At 44.2% G+C, this 24,775-nt stretch overlaps 1 protein-coding gene across 3 annotated transcripts in view; it reads left to right on the forward strand.

Moving 5' to 3' along the window:
• The window catches only part of KLHL32 (kelch like family member 32), a 251,103-nt gene that overhangs the window by 196,406 nt on the left and 29,922 nt on the right, over positions 1–24,775 (forward strand). For all 3 annotated transcript variants that reach the window (XM_019486394.2, XM_006270483.4, XM_059732181.1), the window contains one exon: positions 20,415–21,141. In XM_019486394.2, coding sequence (XP_019341939.2) covers positions 20,415–21,141 — 727 coding nt within the window. The remainder of the gene's footprint in view (positions 1–20,414; positions 21,142–24,775) is intronic.

The raw sequence follows: 24,775 nt of genomic DNA on the forward strand, positions 1-24,775 counted from the left end.
GGTCAGGAAGGCCAACTGCACCTTGTCATGCATCCACAGATACATCTCGAGCAGGTCCAAGGAAGTGATCCTCCCCCTCTATGCGGCACTGGTCAGGCCGCAGCTGGAGTACTGCATCCAGTTCTGGGCGCTGCACTTCAGGAGGAATGTGGCCAATATGGAGAGGGTCTAGAGGACGGCCACCTGCATGATTAGGGGGCAGCAGGGCGGGTCCTACAAGGAGAGGCTAAGGGACCTGAACCTGTTCAGCCTCCACAAGAGAAGGCTGAGGGTGGATCTAGTGGCCTGTTACAAACTAGTCAACGGGGACCAGCAGGCATTGGGGGAATCCCTGTTCCCCCGAGCACTACCAGGAGTGACTAGAAATAATGGTGACAAGCTGGCAGAGGGTAGATTTAGACTAGACATCAGGAGGCGCTACTTCACAGTCAGGGCAGCTAGGATCTGGAACCAACTTCCAAGAGAAGTGGTGCTGGCTCCTACCTGGGGGGTCTTTAAGAGGAGGTTAGACAAACACCTTGCTGGGGTCATTTGACCCCAGTAGTTTTTCCTGCCTATGGCAGGGGGTCAGACTTCATGATCTGCTCAGGTCCCTTCTGACCCTACCAACTATGAAACTATGAAACCCTCTACCTATCTGGCCCTTCTAATACATTATCTGGAAGATACCAGATCTTAGGCCTGGTACAGGATTAAGTCCCACTGCCAGGATAGCTGGGGGAATGTCTAGTTTGAGAATTCAGCCTCAGAGCCTCTGAGGTGGGGCTCTATGCAACTCATTAGCTGTGGGATAACACTGGTGCTTACACAGCTTTGTGCTCACTGACTGGCAGAAAATTAGGCATCTGCAAGTAGAGGAATCACATGAACAGCAGCTTTGAGTCTTTTGAGCATATCAGGGATGTCTTAAGAATCTGGGACTTAGGAAGATAGGTCTCATTTTCAAAAATGATTTAGGGTTTGTCTACCTCTCAGTCAAAGAAGTAATTTACTGAGGAATAAAGGGATATTTGTCCATGATTAGCTCTGTGCTGCCTTGGATAGACTGATGCTAATACCCGAACTAGGTTGGTTATTTTTACTTTTAGAAGCCTAAGGACATGGCTGCAAAGCAAATTTGGTGTGGTATCCTCAGCTATACTGCTGTCCACTGTTTTGGCTACTTGCTAACTGGGAAGCAGGGTGGCCATGTTTGTGCGAAACTACAGGTAATTATCACATTCATTCAACAATGCTAATTGCCCTTCCTGTAGCGCTACCTGAATGTTCCTACTCTGCTTCATACTTTGAAGGTAGTCCAGGCAAAGCAACACAGTGTGCTTGAAGGCACTGCTGCCTGGCACTTAAGTTCTTGGGATAGCCATGCCCAAAGTCTTATTTAAAGCTCTTTTGACTTAGGCTGTTAAGGCTCTTAATGATCAGATTTTTAACATGGCGGGTGCCTAAATACTTTGAAAATCTGGCCCTATATCTATAAATCGTGTTTAAAAATTGTCTTATGAACTTAGGAAAGTCACGTAGGAAAATTTGATCTATTGCTCCTTTAAAAAAAGAGGTGCCATGAAAAAACTTGCTTGGAGATTAGAGAGGAAACCAGAGTCAGCAGAAGTGACATCATTACCATCAGGTCATTCAATTAAACTGCAAAGTGTTCAATGCGTGATGACACCCATGGACACCGAGTAATATGTTCACATGTTCTTTTCTGCATTTAAAAAAAGAAAAAATATGTTTAAAAATTCAAAGTTGAGTGTCATATCCCAAAAGATACTGTTCTTCTCTTCTCTGAGATGCATTCTTGGCAGAATTCAAGAAAAAAAATAAGTTGGCTGCTGATGTGAAAATACATGCAGTTAACAATAGTGGGTCATCCTTGTTAAAATCAGTTCTTGCAGTGCTGAGATTTGCAGTGCAAGTCTTGCTAGCACATAATGTGCTCCGAGAGGACTTATGCAATCAGGTGTGTGATAACAAAAGGGCTGAAGTGAACAGGAGGAAATAGACAAACTTAAATACTATTTGTCTACAAAGCCCAAAATGACAGACTTGGCAAGGAGCTCACAACTTGGTTCATTTAAAATAACAACAAAAAGCAGGCCAGAAAACCATGTTCCTCCTGCAGTTAACATGCTGGTGATATCCCTGTGAAAAGATGCCTCATTGTTAGATGGTGATAGAAGGATGACTCTTTTGCAACCATTGTGCTTGCAAAAAGTGTGCTCATCCTTGCTAATTAAAAAATACATGTTAATTAGGAAAGCCTCGTTTTCTCTTCTGGGAGTAGGGGGTTGCATGTACATATGCAATGACTATGTGTGCAGTCATATTTTTTTAAGCACAACTTTGGCACCCACATTTGGAAAAACTGGTCCTAATATTTTTGTAATAAAATGGCAAGATATCCCAATGCATACAACTGGAGAAAGAATGAACATTTTGATTGTCTAGTTTCATATAACACCTAAGATAGCAATGACTGGTATAAACCCTACATTATATTATAGAATCTGATGCAACACTTATAGATTGTGTTAGATAAGCCTATAACATTTCATAGAAATAAATGCATTCAAAGTACTTGCCATGACTATATAGAGTTAAAGTGCATTTCTTAGCCTAAAGAATTTGTTTAAAAAACAGCAGATCTAAAGTTTAATATTACCTAAACTTTAAAGAAAAAAGCTATTACTCTACCTTCCTTTCACTGCTCAAAAAGAAAAACCAGATTATGAAAATCAATTGAATGCGATTGCTAATTTCAGTTTCCTAAACTGAATTTCAAACAATAGTGGAAAGTCATAGCTAGACAAATCTGTTTTTGAGTTGATACATTTTTGTGTTAGTGCCTTTTGGAAATCTATAAACCAAACACAGGTAAAATTTACAGGTTTTGCCAGCATAACATCTGCCAGAATGTCAACCCCAAGTATTCTACAGTGAACCAGAAAATAGGTGACAAACAGGAGCAGTTTCCTCTGTTTACACTTGATAACATTTAGGGATGGGAAAATTCAACTGAGGTAGCTTTTGGACTCAGTTATGAGGGGCTTGCTTATTAATTGGTATGCTCTAGTACAGTGGTGTTCAGACTTCCAGTCCTGTGAGCTGGATGAGTAGTGCAGGGCTAGTCCCTGGGCTGGATCCCATGCAACGGGGTGGTCTACAGTTGTGGCATGCTGACCCTGTGCATGCCAGACCTGCCAGCCTGGCAGGGACTGAATCCAGCCATGAAGTGATCCCATATGCTTGGCCCCACTGCATGTTGGCACAGTCTTGCATGTAGGGCCATGTCATCTGTTTCACAGGGCTGTCGTTGGGTCCAGAAATTTAGCAGCAAGGGAGAGGCAACTAATGAGTCCACCACTTCCCTGCAGTCAAATTTCCAGACCTATGAGGAGGCTTGTGGGATGAGTAACAGGGTCTTGCAGGCCAAATCTGGCCTGCAGGCACCACTATTTTAGTAGAGTGTTACTTTGCAAACTTATTCCTTTAACGGTCTTATTTAAGCAAAAGATATATTGATGGCTAAAGCAAATATAGACTTTTTACTGTAATCAGTCCCACTCCATTAATTTTGTTTTATTTGTTTGCATGTTTAATTTTCCAGCTAATCAGTCCAGAAGTGCTAGAATATAGAATGGTAGCCAAGTTAGGGATCTTCAAGCTGTTTGTTCCAGAGGACACTTATTAGCACAAATTGGTTTCAGAGTGGCATCTGCAGCAGTGAAATTGCAGTGTGCCTTATAAATCCATCCCCAGAAGGTAGGTGTATGGTAGGGGGGAAGGGACCTGCACACAGATATTGCCCAAGTGACAAGGCATCACAACAGCCTTATGTGCGTGCTAACCAGTGGAGCTAGCCAGGTATGCAGAAGCCCTCTGAAATGGTGTGTCAATACTTTTTCTCCTAACAAAGGACAGGTTATTTTTGTCCTCTGTACTCCAGGGAGTGACAGGAGGCATCTTTCTGCCAAGGTGAAGATATAGCATAAAGGCACAAATAAGCCTCAAATGTTAAAGTCAGGTCAGACTTAGTGTTCTGATCTATCCTATCTTTTGCAGAGACAACATGGCTAGATATATCAGTTTTACCAGATTTTATTCTGTGGCATGACAACTGATGGAGAGTTAGCTGGGTTTTTGATTTGGAGGAAAAATATTTATTTGGTTATGGCACAGGACTGGAACCCAGATGATACTGGTTATGCACTCAACTTCATGGGTTAAATCATTTAATCTCTGTGGCTCAATTTCCATGCCTAGACAGGGAATAGTATTTTATCTGTCTCACAAGGATACTGTAATTCATTAATGCCTAGAAATTGCTTTGAGATGCTTAAAAGGAAGGTGCTTGTAATTTCAAAATAAGACCAGTAATGCTTTGGGTCAGATGGTGACTGGACTGTCAAGATTGAAACAGCCAAGGGCAGGAAGGAGAGCAAGACTCCGAGATCTAGTAAGGTGAACTCTGTCCAGGGAAGGATGGAACCCTGTGCTCTGGTCTTAGATTGTTATCTATTTTTATTAAATAGCATTTTGGATAAAATGCATACATAGTAGCTGGAGAAGTCTAACTCTGGTTTTCCAACCTTCTGAATGAGCATCCTCACCACTAGGCAAAAGGTGAGTGGGGATCACTCTCTCCTTCCGCCTGTCAGTAGTGTGTAATTAAAGGTTCAGGGGCTTATGTGGAGTGTATGTGTTTTCCCAGATAGAAATGGATTGCAGCAGAGCACAAGTGGAGTGATGTCTAAGTGATCATAAATGCATCACTTCTGAGCATGTGCAGTAGGCCAAACATGAGATGAGTAAACACTATAGATATCCTTGTGCTTTGGTGACTGTTGCATTCAGTGTCTCAGATGCTCAGAAGTCACGTATGTGACATTTATTTATCTTAGAGGTGGAGAAGGATCTGGCTCGTGAAGTCAACCTCACTTCACAAAGACATTGTGAGGATGAGTTCATTAAATTTGTGAGGCACTGAAATATGCCAATAGGTAGTGCATCCAAAATTTGTTTTTTCACACGCCCATGCAGTCTACCAAACTTCAGCTAGGCTAGGTATTCTTTTGATGAGGTCTGTACAGGACAATACTTCTGTCTGGCCCCACAAAAAATCAGGTAATCAAGAATGATGAGCGATGCCCTAAAGCTTAAATGTTTTAGGAAGATATATCTTATTAACACTTGAGGAAGTAGCGAGAAATCATTTTTAATACATTGCGATTCACTGTAACACCATTAATTTTGATAAATTCATTTGCTATTGCTGCATTATGTACTGCTCCCTAAATCACACTATAATTTATCATGCATGCTACCAGATCAGCTGTAATGCTAGCCAGGCAGGTTGCTGGGTGGCTGAATAGGGTTCAGTATTGACAGTTAAAAATAAAATTTCAACTAGTCAGAAAACAGCTAGTTTATAGAATAAAGCCTGTTCTCAACACACTGTGCTCTGGGAGTTGTCATTGTTAAGGCAGCTAGAGCCAAAACCAAGAAAACAACAGCCCTGAGATATGAAAGCCCTTGTAAGCTAATCAAGGGTTTCTCAAGAAGTCCCCCAACAAAGTTCACATCAGTAACAATGCAGTGCTCCCTGAAGGCCCAGAAACACATTCTTTAGACCTGCTTACCCCCTTTTCTTAGGATTGGAAACATAGCAGCCCTATCTTTGTGCATCTCATAGGGTCAGTGCTCATTTACATTTGAGGAAAATAACACTTAGTTTCCCCAAATTTCTGTGCCTGTTGTTAGCCCCCTTTAATCCAGTCCCTGTGTCTGTGGTCTTGAATACCCCAGGTTAAGTCAGGTCTGGAAATATGCTCATTTTCCCCTGTAAGTGAGAATTTTTCTTTTCCATCAGTTTTCTTTTCAGGCCCCACTTTGGGAATGCCCATTGCACTAGCTCTCTGTATGTAAAACCTATGCCTCTGCTGTGCTTGCAGCAGAGATGTAGGTTGGCTGCTGGCCCATAGTGGTACAGTTAAGGTCAGCTGGTGTAATAGTGGCTCTGACACTAGCATCCCTGTATGAAAGACAATGAAGAGAATTAAATAGAGATAAGAGTTGGAGAAAACATTCATTGATTTAAGTCCTCTCTCTGTCCCATCCCATGCACATAGTGTATTGCTCTGTGTGTGAGGAGGGCAAGCTAACACTCCCTATCTGCTTAACAGCAAAAAACTTCCTTGGCATCATTCCCCAGGTTCCACTGAACCTGGATATGAATTGTGAAGGGTGGCAAGTGCCTGCAAGAGAATGGGCATGTACAGTAAGACTGTAATGGGAGGAATAGGGAGCCCTCATCTATGCCAACTCAAGGGAATGGGGACATCAGTCATGAAGTCAACTTAAGCCAAGGAGCAGTTTGGGAGCTCACCTGTGTTTTCTGTGAAAAACATGGACCTGCGCTTCTCTGTGCTCTCCCATTCTTTAAACCTGGTCATGGAGTCCTTAATATGCTTCCTTGTATTTTGGATTTCAAAGGCCTTTATTAGCCATTTGACCTTTGGAGCCATTATACAATCTGATGGCTGTGGTTAAATAAATGGGTGGAATGTATTTCTGTCTATATTTCAGAAACGAGAATTGCCTGAATCAGATATATGGTCCAGCCAATCCAGTATTCTGTCTGAAGTTGAACAGACAACACTGGACAGTGTACGGGGAGGTGGAAGAGTGCAAGAAAGCCCATTACAGATAAATGTGGAGTGTGCTGCCTTCCATGTAGACCCTATTTTTGTCCCTAATTCTCAGAGACAGTTTGAAGCATGGAAGTGTGAAGTTTAATATCCATTTGAAGTACGTGCACCAGATTTTCCAAAGAAAGTCAACCATAGAATTTGCTAAAGTAGATGCAAAACAAGAATAAAATAATGTGAAATCCCATTTACCACAAACTGTATAGCAGACTCACTCAGGAAATTCTTGCAGTGTTACCCAATTAACTTGGTTAATATGCATTATCATTTCTGCTTACAACCCAACACAGTCAAAGGATTCAAACTTTTATTAGCCACATACACAATGGACAGGAAACATTACCAAATGATTTAAAAGCCTTTCACATTAGCATCAGCTTTCTCCCTCCACTTCCACTTTGGAAAAACATTAATCTTTGCTGCTTTCCTTTTGTTTTGCGGCACTGACCTGAATGTTGATATACTGCAGGAGTACCTGATTGGCCAGATAATATCTGACGCTGGCCAAGAAAACAGGAGAAAAGATCTGTCATTCTCCACTTGAAATACCTGCTCTGTTCAGCTGTACAAATAGATTCCCTTTGATTTATAGTGCTTTCATTTCATTGGCCATTGGAAGTATGGAAAACCATGTGACTGGCATGCAAAGTTGCGAGAGTTCATGAGTGGAAGTGGGTTATGTAGTTGGGGAGCCCCACACAGCTTAAATTTTCCATTATTTGCCGTTTTAGTCATAGCTAGTTCCAGTTTAATTTCCAAAACGTGTATAGTGCTTAGATCTCTTGCCATAAGGTAACAGATAGGTTCACTTTCTATCTCTTTAAATCTTAGTAATGAATCAACTACAGCCCACCAGACGCGTGACTACTGATACTCTGAGCACAGCAATCTATTGTACTTTCATCTCCAAACCATCTCTGCTTTGATTCTATTGTTCATTCTGACTAAGAGGGAAGGGGTTATTAATGTGACATTTGTAAAGGTTTCTCTGTGTGTATGTGTGAAAAGGAGAGCAGTAATACAATAAATATATTGGTTAAAAGAAAATATTTACAAGAGATCTTTGCTCATCATCTTTTAACTTCTCCCATCAGGAAGAATATGAGCTGTGATAAATTGTTCTGCTAATCAAACAGCATGGAAAGGTTAGGTCATTGGAAGTCTTTAGTCATTTTGTGCTTTTCAAGAGCAAATTTGTTAAAATTATTCTGAATACCCACTTCAAGCCTCAGCTGAAAACCCTACCTGTGTTTTATAACTCTGCACTGTCAGAACTCATAATAAGTCAAACATTCTTCCAGAGGTACTCATAAGGGAGAAAAAACCCTGTAAATTTAAGAGTAATTTCAGATTGTAAATGAAAAAGAGAGGCACGACTGTTCATTTGCACCAATCATGCCTTCCTTTCATCTGCTCTGATTAGGCCTGGTGCGGTTTCATCAAACTACTCCATCACTGAGCTGTCACTCCAGCCGTCTGTTGATTGAAAACAATCAGGGCTCTGATGGCACAATTATTCTGACCCTTTAACTAGAGGCTGCTGTGATAATGAAAGGTTGATTATGATAGTTTGTGCCTCTTTCAGTTTGCCAAGAAGGTTAATTTGGGCATCAGACGGATGTTTAATGGGCGCTTGCTGGCTACACTGAGGTAAATGAGAACGTGCAGTCTTCGATATTGCACGGATATAGTTTGGCTGTCAATCATTGTCATTTTGAGTTTGTGCCTCACACTCTGGAAATCACATTTTATTTTTTCCTTGGGATTTAATTTATTCTGTGCCCTGAGGAAGTTCTTTCACTCTGTGACCTTCACAGTAGCTTTCTCTGTCTTTTTTTTCCCCTCTCCCCTCAAATGGAGCCCAAAGGCATAATGCATCCAGAAGAACATTTTTCTTTCATTTTCACATAAAAAAAAAATAGAAATTTTAAAATCCCTGTTTATCACTCATTCCAAATAGAGTAAATGTTTTAATTCTGATTGTAAAAAATACAACTGTGCAAATGAAAGCTGGCTTGCTTGCTTGCTAATGCAGCACCACACAAGGGGTTGGTTGCATATACACACATTTACAAAACCGACAAACAGGTAATTTAAACATGTCTCCGTGTAAAAAGAGGGTGGGGGTGGCAACAGATTTTTTTCACATGTAAACATAGGCATGGGCGTGCATGTGCGCACACGCGCACACACACACCCACACACACACACACACACACTCTCTGCATGCATGGTTAGTGCATTGTAAATAAGAGCTCAATAACAGTCCTGCAACTTTTTGCAAACTATTTCTTTTTTTCAGGGTTGAAGGCTGAGAGGCATTTCATTGCAGATTCAGAGATTATTAATATTTACCAATTTCATATTGAGAGGATCCTATGCATAATATTGTGGTTGTTTGGTTCATGGTTTAAAAGAAATGCAAATACCTAATAATTTTGATTGTTCTACATGCAGCTCATTACAGTCTTATTTTTTATGCACATTTCTCTAATTAAAAAAAAATGAGGGAAGGAGAAGAATTGTATACATAAAGCCATGTGGTCTCTGTTTGTGAGGTGCTGTGTCTTGATATTGCTAGGGGAAAAAAGAGTCAGGAGATGTATCTGCATAACTGCTATTAACTTCCGTGCCTGTTTTTCCAAAATGTTCACATCAGCTTGAAAAACTGATGTCATCCATTCCTTATTTGCTACAATAATTTGAACCCATATATTTTTATTCTGAAATGTGCACTCAGCGTTTGATCCAAAATCCATTGTAGTTATTGGGAGTATTTCAGTTGACTGCAGTGTGCTTTGGATCAGAGCCTAGATAAACTGTAATCAGTTCATAGGTTCTCATCCTCAGGAGTCAAGGGGTCACAGTGTCAATGCCCTTTCTATATTGCTACAATAGAGGGGGAGTCCTAAATAGATGAAAGTGGGTCTGGGAGAAGCAAGATGTTCCAGCATGGAAAAAAAGGCTGAGAATCACTGAGTTAACTGAACTCCAAGGAAGGGCCAGTCACACTTCCAGAGTTGTATCTAACAGAAGTATTTGCAATGGAGTAAATGCCCATATAAATAAAACAGGGCTGTAAATTGAAAAACAAACAGCCGTCATAAAGTGTTCAAGTTGCAAGCCCAAAATCATTATTTTGACACCATTTGATCACTTCCAAAGATAAAACATTAGAGAGTTCTATATCTGTAGGGACTGCTTTGCTTTCCTGGCTATTTTTATTTATCAATATGAACAGATCCAAAATGGTGCCTCCAAGCTGGAGATAATGATGACTTTTTTTTTTTGGTTTGTTTGTTTGCAATTAAACAGTGTGATCTGGAAAGCTTGTTTGGGAGAGATTTGTGTGAAAAGAATCCCTGCCTCTTCTTTCCCTGCTCCATGTTATAGACTGAACTATAGGAAGCTGATGCTATTTGTTTTTAATGTGTTCTATTTTTCTCTCACCCTGTGAGGCCTGATTCAGGCAGAAAATTGGCTCACATTATTTTTAGCAAAAGTATTCTTTGTGTCAGAAGGAAAATTGTCACAGAAAATATTGTGTTATTTGTTGTTTTCAGCTTTTTCAATTGGAAAAATGACAGCTTTTTAGTTCTTCAAGAACTTAGAAATTTCAGTGAAAAGTCGATGTCTTTTAAAAATGTTCAGCGTTGGTAATCATCTCCATTAAGCCACTGCACTGGATACTCAGATGGCATAAACTGCCACAAGTCTGTTGAAATCAGTGGAGTGAACACTGTTTTACATTCAGTAATGGTCTTGGCCACTGATGTCACAAGAGTTATTCTCGATTCTTAGTGGGATCAGAATCAGTCCCATGTTTGTGGCAGGGAGTGATTTATACACAGTTTTACTGGCACTAAATTGACCAATCAAATTATCTACAAATTAATCAGATTTCAAAGAGGCTATCAAATTTATATTCTGTTAAAGGAGACTTGGCTCTCTCCTAAGAGAATAGATTCTGATGTCTGTTGAAGTTAAGAATGGTATATATGCCAGCAGTTTTCCAAATATGGTATACATATCTCCAATAGAGAAGGATGGAAACTGCAATCAGCTGCTATGGAAAATGGTTTAAAGTATAGAAAATAGGAAGCAGTCATTACAAGTACACTGATTAAATCACCAAAGTGGTATGTAAACATTGTTGATGGGTCTGGGTAGATGATGCATTTTCTATCCTGATATTTCAGGAATTTGTTCACTTGCTAAATTAAGCATAGTTCAATCTTGGAGGAAAAAAAAATCCTTTGGATGTAAGGCTTTAAGGAAACCAGAGCTAATCTGATGTGAAAATCTTGTCTTTTTAGGGGGCCTAGTTTTGTCACTTGCTTAGTTTAAAAGATGGATATGGCAAAATATATTATTTATTAAAGCTGATACAGGCACTGGGCTGTGGCTGCAGATTCTTACATGCTCTCCCAGACACACATTAAAATTAATAAGGAAAAAAGCCTCTGACAGGTTAAACAAAGAATTGACAGTATATTAGTAAGTCCTTACTATTGTGAAGAATTTATTAGTGATGAGAAATGTGTTTTATACTCAAGATGGTGGAGACAGATTTTTTCCTTTAGATTGGAGCCAAAATTCCAAAGGCTGTTATAAGCAACGTGCCTTGTGGCAGTCTAGATATTTTTCCTCGCCCTGTTTTAATCACATCCTGTACAGTGCAGCACTGTAAGCTAGCCCTGGGTTTACTTTTATTGCAGTAGTGTTTGCAGTTGCCAGGATCGGGCTAAAAAGATGCAATTATATTGGAGCTAAATGTTGAAGTCCCTATATAGGTACAACTTTCATTACATTCTATAGGATGCTGAGCCTAGGCTAAACAGAAATTAAGCAAAGACTGTAGAATTTATCCATGAGTTAATACGCAGGTATTTGCTTCTATGTAACAGAGGGCACGTCTACACGAGACATGTTAGTGTGCCCTAGCTTACGTTACTGTGCAGTATGGGTACGTGTCTACATGTGCACTCTTACTGTACAGTAACTTAGGCTAATCACACCGAAATCTGATACCTGCAAATACAGGAATCAAATTTAGGTGTTATTAATGCTCAGTAACGCACGTGTAGATGTGACACGGCACTAACTTTAGTGCCAGGTACACCCAGTGACTAGGGGGCTGTCCTGAGCCCAGCCCCAAGGCTCCTGGCTGGCCACCTTTCCTGCTGCAGGGCTGAGCTGCTCACTAGCAGCCCCTAGCTCAGGGGCAGGCAATGATTTCAGCTGGAGGGCCTCTTAATGAGTTTTGCTGAACTGTCAAGGGATGCAAGGGTAGCCCCACCCCAGGGAGCAGCATTTCCTTCCAGTTGCTGCTGCCGCTGGCCCCAGCCCCATGATACCAGTGGGGACCCGTGTGCAGCCCTGACCCGACTCGCCTCATGCTCTGCTCTGGACTTTCCTGCGCTGAGCAGCCACACAGAAACTGTTGCTCAGCATGGGGAGAAAGTGGCCCCTTCACCTCGCCACTGTCGGGCACTTCCTGCTGCAGCTGCCTGGACCCCACACCTGCATCTCTGCCACCATCACTGCTGCCTCCAGGCTGCCCAGTGGGGCAGCAGTGACAGTGCAGAGCAGACGCAGGGCAGCCTGGCATGGGGTCCGGGCGGCTGCAGCAGGAAGCGCCTGCTTCCTGGCAGTGGCGAGGGGAAGAGGCCAATTTTCCCCTGCGTTGAGCAATAATTTCTACCTGGCTGCCACTGCTACTCAGCACAGGCAACTCTGGAGGAGATGCAGGGTGGGCTGGGTGAAGGCTATATGTGTGGGTCCCCACCGGTACTGTGGGATGGTGCCAGCGGAGATGGCAGCCGAAAGGAGCCACTACTGCCTGGGCTATCTAGAAAGGAAGTCCAGCCACGGAGCTGCCTCAGCCCCACTGCATGCCCAGGGGGCAGCAGGCTGTGCCATGGTCAGACAGTGCCTGCACAAGGTGGGACCAAGGGACCCGCTGCGGGCTGGACAAAGAACCTTTGTGGGTTGGATCCAGTCTGTGGGCTGTATTTTGCCTACCCCTGCCTAGCTCCATGGTATAAAAGTCAGCGGCCATTTTATGCCTTGGGGCACACGCACCAGGGAGCCTGAGGGAGCCTGTTCTTTGTCCAAGAGCCCAGCAGGCCTTGTATGCCCCCGTGGACAGGCTACAGGCTGTCTCTGTATGTCCTGTCCCCTAGCCAGAGCTGCTGCTTGGCCACTCCTTGCCTAGCCCTGAGATCCCCCCAGGGCTGCTGGCTGGCTGTCTCTGGTAGCAGGGCGAGCACCTGCTCCCTGCTGCTGCTCACTCCCAGCAGATGAAGTGCTTCTGCCATGTGGCTCCCAGTCCCTGGCTATGTCCTGCTGCTGAGCTCTCTTGAGCGGTGTCCAGGGCCGGCCCCACAGGGGCAGCCATGTGGGAGCCCAGAGAGCCAGTGTGGGACAAGAATGTCATCCTTCTCATCCTCCCCATCAAGCCCTGGCCCCACCCACATGCATATGCCTGTGCTGACCACCCAGGCCCCCAAATGGTCCTGGGAGGAGGTTAGTGACCTTGTGGCACTCTGGGGCCGTGCTGACATGTAAAGGCAGTTTGTGTGGGGCAGGCCCTCAAACCTCCACATTTATGAGGCCCTGTCAGGTGGCACGCATGGGTGAGGGCATTCCCAGCCGGCACAGTAGTGCCACATTAAAGTCAAGGCCTTGTGGGTACAGTGGATGTCCATGACTGACTACAATCATCGGTCTGGTCATACCCATAAGACCATGGCCTTTGCGCAGGAGCTGACCCATATTTTGGTGCCCCAGGACCCAGGCCACACCCCTGCAAATGTCACCAACAGGGATGGCCTGGCTGAGCCCTCACCCCACACTGACCTCTCAGCCCTTCAGCACCCCTCCCTGTTCTCCTTCCTGTCTGCTGCATCCACTGGCAGCTTGGGGATCCCTGACCAGCGGCTGCCTTACCCTCGGCCCAGATCCTACCCTGAGGAGTGGCCAGCCATGACACCACCAGCAGCACCAACCCCTCCTTGGGGTGGGAGAGGCCCTGGCTGGGCAATGGCCTGCCACATACTGTGTGGGCTGCAGACACCAGGTGCAACCAGATACTGTTGCTGTTGCCTATGGGGAGGCCCTCACCGAACCACCAGCCTTGCCAGCCCTGGACATGTGGTAAGTCCTGCACTAGAGGACAGCCCTCCCAGTTCCTGCTCCTAGGCCACTCACCCTCCTTTGGCCCTGGATTCCTTCCCTCCCCTCCCCGCCCCCTAAAGCATGCAGGAAGGTGGCACACAGCTCAGAACTTTATTCATCAGCTTTAATTTCCCCACAGCTGGGTGGGCACGGGCCTCTCACATGCCAAGGAAGCCATCAATGCTAGCTGTGATGTCCCCCTTGGCACTGGGGGAGTGGGGGGCAGAGACGTATTGTGCAGCCACAGGTAGCCCTCCAGGCAGCAGCGGAGGTTGCCAGGCAGCCTAGGCTTGCCCCTTGTGCTGTCATAGCTCAGGGTCCCAAACCAGGAGCATAGATCTGTGGGGGGCACCAGCAGCAGCACGGCATAATGGCTCAGGCACCCCTCCAGCAGGGCACACTCCAGGTGCAGTGGCAGCGCAGGGAGAGGCTGGCTCCAGGGTGCCTCCCTGGAGAGACCCCCAGCAGGGAGAGTGGGGGCATAGCCATCCCCTCACCCCAGTTTCTGGGAGCCCCATGCGCCCTAAGCCTGGGCACTATGGTCTGGGAGGCAGCGTGGCATATGGTTGGCCTGCAGGGAGAGAGGGTGGGGAGCGGAGTCTGGAGCTGTGGCATCAGTTGCTGCCAGCAGCTTGTCTTATCCCACCCTGGTTACTCTCCCAAGGGAGTAAGCAGGGATGGGGGGATCGGCTAATGGCCGCCTGGGCTCAGGCCTGCCCAGCTGACCAAGGTCCATGGGCACCCATGCACACTCAAACCCCAATTTGAGGCTGAGTAGCACACGGCCCCCGGTGCAGAGTATCTTTTCTTTGAAATTTTTGAACTCTCATAAAAGTCTTCTGTCTCTTGCCTCAGCAGCTAACATCTGGATGCGAGGGAGAACCCATTAGCCCCATCAGGGATGTGGGCTCTGGGTTGCCACCACCCACTGCTAGAGCTGTCCAGATGTGCAGGCAGCACCAATGGCACACCAGGGACCGGACCCTCCTGCTCCACAGCTACTGGTGGTGGCAGAGGAGTGTGAGGTGCAAGAGAAGGCTCAGGAGGCATGAGAGAAGGCCTGGCAGGTGGAGGATGTTGCCTGGGTGGAGGCACAGGACCAGGTGCAGCAGGACCATTGGGCCTGAATGGAGGCCCTGGAACGGGAGTGCCTGGAACTGCTCTAGCAGCAGGGGATGCCAACCTCCAGGCCATGGATACCGTCCTGGGCTTGGCAGCTGTGTCCACGTTCCCCACTGCCCAGCCCCTGCCCCTGCCCATGGTACCACAGGACCCCTGGGTCTAGCCCACTATCCCACAGCAGCCCCCCTCCCCCCCCGGCCCTGGAAAGAGGTCCTTGAGCATCTCCTGCCTGCCAGACCCCCTGGCCCAGCCCCCTGGACCTGCCACCACCCACCTGGGCACAGACCTAACACTCTCCCCTGTACTATGTGACTGAAGACCCATCCATGCATGAAGTCACTACCTGCTGGAGTCGTTGTGGCCCCTGAACCCACGGGAGAACATCCAGGGGCTGGGGTGCTGGGCACCTGCGCCCAGGTTCTGTCCCCTAGCCTCAACCCATGGTCTCCCAATCTAGGCTTGAAGACCCAAAATATTGTAAATAGTTTCCCACCTGTATATACTTTCCCAGCTGTATATTGTTTCCCGCTTGTAAGCGGGTTGTTTATTATTGGTGGGTGGGGAGGGTGGTGGAGCGGCACTGTTGGTTGAGGAGTAAGGTGGGAGGGATGGGGATGGGTGTTGTGAGGGTAATAAAGTTTTTTTGTTTCACCCATGTGCATGTCCCAAGCGTGGTGCTGGGGTTGTGCAGGAAGTAGGGGGGGTGTGGTTGGCAAGGCAGGCAGACTGGAGTGGGGAGTGCAGGAGGAGGGGGTTGCCTAGGACCTTTCACAGTCAGTGCCCTGGCCTCTGCTGGCGGGTGTGTGGCTGTTTTGGGGTCTGGGCCAGGGGGTCCTGCTGGGGCCAGCACCATGGCCAGCAGGAGCACGGGGCACTGGTTGTTGTTGGCAGTGGCCAGGCTGGAGCAGCGGGACACTGGGTGTCATTGGCAGGGGTTGGAGCCACCACGGCATGGGGAGGTAGGGTAGGCAAGGAGGGATCTGCCACGTGCTGCCTGTGTTGGGCACATGGCTCTTGGGCAGGGAAGGGGCTGGCCAAGGATCAGAGTTTCCAAGATGGCTGTCAAGTGCTAGCAGCTGGCTCTGTCTTCAACATGGCTGCCAAGTGCTGGCAACCATGTGGCCGGAGGCTGGAGCTCTCTCCGGTGGCCACAAGGGCACATAGCAGGGCTGTATGGACTTGGCACTAAAGTTAGTGCCAAGTCATTGCATATGTAAACACCTGCCAAAAATCACTTAATGTGCATTATCTTAATGTGCATTAAATTAGGCATGCTTATTTACACGTGTAGATGTACCCAGAGTGTAATATTGAAGGTAAGAAGGAAAGCTTTGACCTAATGACATTAAAAGAAAACTAGAATAGTCACATTGCAGTGCATTAGTGACTATTATGATGTACAAAAGATTAATTTGGGAACCTGGATCTCTGTCTCCTCAGAGAAGCAGCCTGATCCATGCACTATAGTAGTAGCTACCAAACCATGCCATTGATTGTTACATCACTCACCCTCCAAGATAGTCAAATTCTTCACTAATTTTCTCCATACCTCTCATAACATACCATTATCTTCTGAAGACCCGTCTTTGCCCCCTTACTTAATACTGCACAGGATACTGAAAATCCTGGGGCAAGCCGCTTGAGTGCCCGTTAAACTAGGTGCTCCACTTACCAGCAACATGTCCCCATGAGAGGGTTGTCAGTGTTTCTGAGGTGAATGCAGACACTGAATAGCATGGTAGATGATTTTGTGGCTTCAGTAAACAATAATCATATAAAAAAGTATTATATTAACAGTGATTTAAAGCGATTGAATTAATACAACAATCATTGTGACCAGTTGCAAGGAGGAGAAATGCAAACAAACAAGTCCTTGGTCCTGTGCTTTTTAGCTTTCTTGCTGCATATTTATTAGCTTGCCAATAACAGGCACAGTGGGGAGGGAAAGTGGGGAAGGGACAGACTATGACCTATTTGCAAATGTAGACCTACTTACACTGGTTTGGCCAAAGTGGGCTCTGCTCATAGGGAAAGATAGCACCTGATCACATTTGTGACTCCTGACAGTAGAGTTGCTTCAAGTTTAGTGCACAAGGGAGACTAACCTCAGGCTAGCTGATACTTGTCTATCTTAAACCTCTGGGGACGTTTGGGGGGAAGCCAAATATGGGGTGGATGTAGTGGCTTTGTGGCTGTGCCTTTGACATCACAATGCTATGGAATGATAATAGAAGCTACTATGTACTGTACTCCACATCTGCCTTTGTGCTTCAGCAGTTGAATTGAGGCAGCCCTGGAAGCCTGTAAACATGGCCGGCATCTCCTTGTGTTGATGATATAGGTTTGCCTCACCTTCCTCTCCATTGTCTCTCCCATCTGTCATGTAAAGGAAGATGGGAAGAAGCATATATCAAGGTCATCTTACCATTGTCACTTCACTGCTGCTGCATCTTTCATTGAGACCTACAGCATATGTCAATCAGTCTTCTCAGCCCAGAGCAGCTGGAGGTCACATTTATAAGATCTGATGAGCACTAAAAAGGTGTGGAGAGAAAGGTTCAGGACATGTGGGGGGGGGAGGGGAGGGGAGGGGGGAGGGGGGAGGGCAGGAGGACAGATCAGTTTGGGTGGAGAGAATGTGGACTTCTTTAGTTTAAACCCATGATTCAATTATACAGGTTGTCTCATACAAGTGCCTTTGTGAGTGCAGCGTACGTATTAAAACTATCCAATGCCAGTGAAATCTTTTATTGCACTACAGCAACCTATAATGATCTCACAGTATGTAAGAAACTGCTTATGAAGGAAGCTACTTATACCACACTTTGCACAACTGAGCGAGGAGATTGTACTGGAGATTGCAGAACCTTGTTGTCTGGCTCTGCAGTTTCTCAGACATTTTGACATTAATGATGTATATATGTGTAGAGATGGGCTTTTGTATATACAGTGTCAGGGCTGGGATGGTGTGAGTGCTAAGGTGAACAGTTGACAGGCTAGAGGTCCCAAACTCGAGGTCATAGCAGAAGCACTCACGGCATGGCCTGTCAGATTCCAACGAATCTGCAAATTCTGCTAAATACCTTGTCACAAGGACGTGGAAAAGGAAAGGCTAGAAAAGAGCAAAGGGAGAAGGGAGATTGGATTCTAACTCAGGCCTTCATGCACCCATGACAGGGCCACGTGCAACCCTCAAAAGGTTAAGTTGTGTCCTCCAGGCTCTCAAATACTGTTCCCCCATTGCTCCAGCTGCAATTGCAGTGAGGACATTTACACATTTACACATTGCAACAGGGTGGGGAGGGGGGCACAGTTTGCACCTGTATGATGCACTAGTGGGGGTGTGCAAAACAGTGGGGAAGAGTGCCTGTGCAGCATGTAGCCCATGGCTTACCTGGAATGGTCTGCATGGGGTGCAGCCCCTGGAGCATGTGACCTCTGCAGACTTGTAAGTTGGACAACCCTGTTCCAAATCATTTAGAATCATTCAGAATTTAGAGCTAAAAATTGCAAATAAATATATTTTACAAGTGAAGTGAAAAGCATTTTCCCAGCTAAGGTCAGCATTCAGAAATGCACCTATTTCTGCAGTTGGTGTTAGCATTTTGACCTGAAGCAGAGCTGACAGGGCAGATCTCATATTGTTTTAGGGGCCAATGGTGGCAACAGTTGTAAGCAGGAGCCTTGCCAATCTATTAAAATCAAGTCATGGCAGGTAACCAAATGAGGTAATTCTTTGAATGTACTTTTTAATATTTATAGCTGTATAGTTCTCCGTTAGTGATTGCAGATCGTGAGCAGCTTTAAATTTATTTTAAGTAGCTCCTTGACTTTTTAGCAACAAATGTGATTCTTGGCTAGATGTACACAGGAGCTGTTTATCAGGCAACCGTTGATCCTCTGGATCATGGTGTACACATAAGAGGTCTAGTCAGATACCTACTGAATCTTTTTGTGGCTGACAAGCCCAGTTTGAGAGTGACACAGCTTGTTACAAGTTTCACAGATCCATATGTTGTCTAAGTTGGTGTCCAAATTTAGAGTGTGCTGATTTCTTATTTTTCGCTTTGCTTCCATCCTCTGGATCAAAGCTGTTTCATGTTGAGCTGAACCCAGTGACAAATGTTCTCTCCAGACTGGACAAGATTCTGTATGCTCTTCCCAGCTTTCTAGGTTGATGTTGAACAACTTCATATCATTTTTGTACACATTATAGTATTGCCATAGAGGGTGACCCCACTTTCTAGAGCCATCTTGAATCTCACTCTACAAAATATTCTTGGGGATATGATCTCCCGTTCTCCTGACACAGCTGATCCATCGCAAGCTTTTCTTCTTGATAGTGGTTCCTAAGTGAGTCAGTCCTGCATGCTCCAGTACATCTGTGTTTGGTGTTCTGTCTTCTCACTTTATTTTCAGGATCTACACATGGGAACTACACAGCATTTCCATCACTCAAACACAGCATTCCTTTCTGCTGCTCTGCTTTATGATAGCTTTGGAGCAGTTGTTAGAGAATAAAGCAGCAAAAGGGTTAAAGTGTTTCATGTCAGTGTGAACAAGAAAGAGTTTCTAGTGTTTTACCTTTGTTTATTTTTAGAACTTTCTCTTGTGTTTATTTATCCCACGCTATCAAAGGCAACCTTTGATTTCAAGAAAATGTTTTTTGGGGTTTTTTTGGAACAGATTCAGGAGAGTTGACAATTTCATTTAAGAGGTAAAGAATAACGATACATCAGGGTAAAAGGCACTACTATGCTTATTGTGCACCCCAAATAATCTGAATATTGTCCTTTTTGCATTGTGTGTGGGTGTATATATGCGTTAACTTTTTGGTTAAAGTCACTCAAGCAGGAGGAAAATTGATGTGTGGAATTGTTATCCTATTCTAATTCTTTCAGTATTTTGTTATAAATAGAGCCCTACAAGAGAGTTATTCAATTTTCCCTCAAGTTTACCCTGTGGTCTTCAGTGATCTCACAATCTCTGTATTTATGATAGTTGCCCAGTAGCTTGAGTCCTGTGTTGATACAAATTACTTAGACATTATGGGTTCCAACAGCATTGCTAGTGGTTGACAGTTTCTGTTAATATTGTGTAGCAGGCTCCCAGATGTTCTGAAGAGAAAAGGACAGGCAATATTTTGACACAGCACTGTGATGATCAGGTATTAATACTATAGATAGTTGTCATCAGTTTTAAGGGAAACAGACAATGCTTTAATGTAAGTAGCAGATGAAATTTGATCTATAAGTATTCCTAAACTTCATTTATATTAATCTACATGTCTACTATATGCAAATATATGGTTCTTTTTGGAATGCAGACAATGTTGGAAGACCCAGTTGTGATGTCAATACGGATAATTAATTATTTTTTATGTTTGTGTTTTCCCCTGCCTTCTAGCTAGCCGTGAGGTGGTTGGAACACAATTGCCGCTATCAGTACATGGATGAACTTCTCCAGTACATCCGCTTTGGCCTTATGGATGTGGATACACTGCATGCTGTCGCTCTTTCTCATCCACACGTGCAAGCTAGTGAAACTGCAACGGCTCTTATTAACGAGGCTCTGGCATACCACCAGAGCATCTATGCACAGCCAGTTTGGCAGACTAGAAGGACAAAACCTCGCTTCCAGTCAGACACCCTGTACATTATTGGTGGCAAAAAACGTGAGATCTGTAAAGTAAAAGAACTCCGGTACTTCAATCCAGTCGATCAGGAGAATGTTCATATAGCAGGGATTGCAAACTGGAGTGAACTGGCTCCCATGCCGGTTGGGAGGAGTCACCACTGTGTAGCTGTCATGGGGGACTTCCTATTTGTAGCTGGTGGAGAGGTTGAGCATGCCACAGGACGTACTTGTGCGGTAAGGACTGCCTGTCGCTATGATCCCCGTAGTAACTCTTGGGCTGAAATAGCTTCAATGAAGAACTGCCGGGAACATTTTGTATTGGGCACTGTGGATGAGTACCTTTTTGCAGTAGGGGGCAGAAATGAACTGCGCCAAGTTTTGCCTACGGTCGAGCGATATTGTCCCAAGAAGAACAAGTGGACCTTTGTACAGTCCTTTGACCGATCCCTTTCATGTCATGCAGGATGTGTGGTGGACGGTCTTCTTTGGATATCAGGTAGAAAACGTTTCACACAATTTGAGGTACAAACAAAATACCAAAATATTGTAATGAATTAATCGAGTCTAATTTGTCAGGAAAGGTCAGACTGAATCTTTATTTTAGCAGCTTGATATTTTCCAAAATATACGTACGGGTACATAATATCAACTCAGATTGGGAGAAGCAGCCTGACACAAATTCACCACTTTTCTCCCTACTACATATATCCTTCTGTTTCAAATCTGTGTACCATATGTGGTACCTCCAGTCATCATTCATAAATTGCAGTGAATCAAAATGATAACCTGTTTGTTGACAGATTTAAGATTAAGAATTCTGTGTGCTCATGTAAAAAAGAAGAAGAAGAAGAAAACCTGTTTCCATGGTGTGATCAAGTGTCAGTGCATTTATTCTTGTAAACTGAATGGAAAATTAACTGCTTGCTTGCATGTGTAGCTTGAAGGCTTGAAGTATTAACTGCTCCCACATATTTTTGAGGGGGTTGGATTAGGAAGAACTGGCTTGAAGCATACACAGCTAAGATATAATAACAAATGCAAAAAGCTATTTGAACATAACTTTAGTATTGTTACAGAAATTGTCAAAAATAGGAGATTTCAGTTTTAAAGCTAAGATATGCTTCATAACTCAGTCAAATGCACTTTGTTTTATCTGTGCATGCTGGTGTGAGTCAAAGATGGAAATCATCAACCTTCCTATTGATTTTCTTGGCATTAGTTCCCAAGGTAATGCAGTCTACATAGTATTTTTAAAGAAATTTTCTTTTATTAAGGAATGTAGGTTGAAAAATTGTAACACATCTACATTATCAGTGAAGTCAAGAATAAGTTGGTCCAGTCTTCAGGAATGGCATCCTCTGATTGCCATTCCTTACCCTAGAATTTATTATTTTTCACAGGTACTTTAGGTATCGTAAAATACTCCAGAATCTGTCCAGAGAGAAAGTATTATATGACTATAAGAATGTTATGTAGTTATGCTTCTATTCTCAGATGTGACTGTGTTGGGGTAGAAGTGAGATCAGAGGGGCTTTTTGTAACAGCAGAATGCCCACATGGATCACAGTGCAGACTGAGGGCTTTGGACTTTGAGGGGAAATGTGGCATGCAGATGAAGTCTGCCACATAGCTATATCTCAGATTTTAACATGCTTATATCCTTGCATACACACAGGCATGTTAAAATCATGTTTGACAAGTTTGGAAGTAGGGACATTGTGGCATGTTAGAGCTCATGAAGTGCAGTGAGCAACCATGCATTTTCCAGCTGTGTCAAAAACTCCATCCAACTTCTCATATGTCAGTACATATGTCTGTTAAACCTTGAACGTATATTTGATGTCATATAAAACATGGCGGCAATAAGGTGCAAGGTTTTGGCACTAGAACCAGATAGAGCTTCTTGGTCTGTTTTCTGTCTTCCTGAGATACTGTTCTGTAGTTTTGATTTGCTAGACTACAGTTTATTATGAACTACTAAGGAGCATTTTATACAAATCCACCTAGTATTGTGTTGATTCATATTATGGACCAGCAGGATGATAGATGTATTGAAAATACTAGTATTTTAAAATAAAGGTAATCTGGCAATAGCTATGGCCAGTTTTCTATTAGTAATTAATTGCTCAGTGATGGATATCAGCTCTCTCTGCATGTGCTAATGGGTGAGCAAGGAAATTGTGCAGAGAGCATATTTTGCTATTCCAAAATATTAGTGCTCACAGTTTGGAAAATCTACTCTCCCACAGCCAAAAACAAGCTCTCAGAGTCAGTTACTGCAGAATATCCAGACACTGCAACTATCAGTGCCTAAAGTTAGATAGTGGTCCTGACTTATCACTGATGCCAATTAGTCACATCTATTCTTTTCAGTGCATCTCATAGGAGCTCAGTAACACCTCTAGAAATCAGGTTGCTTCTTTATAGTTTTCAAAGTATGGGTTTAGGTGCTATGTCGCAGTGTTGTAGAATCCACCCCGAAAGATTTATATGACTATAAAACTGTATAACTATAATGCCTACATTCAAGCATCAAGTAAAAAAAATTAGCCAATTTTCATTAAAAAATAAATATAGTCAAATAAACTCAATACAAGTTTGTAGCCTCTGTGATTGTGAAGGGAATCTTCTTAACACAAACAGAGCTAAACCATTGCCATTCTTTTCTTTGAGTCTACTGATAGACTTTGATGTCTCTGTTGCTGCTCATTGTCTTTCCAAACTGCAGCTGATTAAAATCTGACCAGAGACTTCTGGTTTCCATTTTTTTCCCCATGGCAAACATTCAGAATCTTTATCAGTTTCTTTTTCTTGTTGTTTTGGGAAAAATCTGAGCAGAAACAACAGTAGGCGGAGTATAGCATCACTGTGAGTGAATTCGTGAAGGAAGGCTATGTTTAGTAAACAGAGAAATGATACACTTCATTAATTAATTAAATGCTCCAGATGTCAAAAAAAGTATTAACTAAATATTTGGTTGACACTGTTACAGTTAACTGCAGTGCAAAAGAAATGGCAGACATCTTTTTTCTTACTGCAGTGGGCATGATTCTTCAGCAGGATCATTTCACATTATTTCACACCTTGGGCACTGTGGTTACCAGATGGTGAATACGCTTCCTGGGTTCTCTTGGCACCAAATATTTTGCAATCCTCTTGTAAAAGTGCAGTCCACTTTGCTTCCTTGTCCTTTGTTCCAAGTCCCCTATTTTTTATTTTTGGAAAGTGGGAAAGGTGAGTGAGAATTCATTAAAATACATTCTCTGGATGGGCAGCACAGCTCTGGGCAGATGATTTGAGATTTTATAGACTTGGATTTTACAGGGCCCAGTTAACATTCGACACTGTGACCCGGATCACAAACGAACAGCACACCATTCATGCTTGTGAAGTAGTCACGTAAAATAGGCATAAAATACTCCAAAACCAAGCTAATTCAACATGTTTAATGATCACCTCCTTTATGAGAAAGTGGGATATTTTCCATCATAGCCACTACTTGAAATATCCTTTTAAAAAAGAAAAACAAAACAAAAAATATAAACATTAGCCTCCTTGACCGCGTCCAGACAAGCACAGCTGTGCAGTACGTGGCCTTGCAGCCATGTCTGTGGTGTCACATACTGCACGTTCAGTTGTCTTCTGCGCTGGAAGGAAGCAGCGTGGAGGGTTTTTTTGACCCCTGGATATCCAGGGGTCACAAACACCTGTGGAGAAAAAAGTAGAGCACGCATGGGCAGCGTGTGCCACTCAAAAGCAGAACCAGGCTGCCCGGAGCTGCGCTACGGCTGCCAGCCAGGCTCCACGCAGCAGAATAGCTGCTGCTGCAGCCCCAGGAGGCCCCCAGGTCCCTGGGCAAGGCTGCTGGGGCCAGCACAGTGCTGGCCCCAGCCTTCCCTACCACCCCCAAAGTAACTTGCTGTGCACCAGAAGGCGCGTGGCACAAGCAGCCCTCAGAGACAACTAGCAACTGTCCTGGGGAACCAAACATCCACACCACATGTGGACGCAGTCCCTCTGTCGACCCAAGAAAAGGGCTGGGATTCAGGATACTTGGTTCATATTCTCCAATCTGCCACTGTCATTGAGGCAATACCTTTATTTCTCTGTGTCCTGTCTCCATGTGCAAA

The sequence above is a fragment of the Alligator mississippiensis genome, chromosome 1 (genome assembly GCF_030867095.1).
Source record: "Alligator mississippiensis isolate rAllMis1 chromosome 1, rAllMis1, whole genome shotgun sequence".
Taxonomy (NCBI): Eukaryota; Metazoa; Chordata; order Crocodylia; family Alligatoridae; genus Alligator; species Alligator mississippiensis.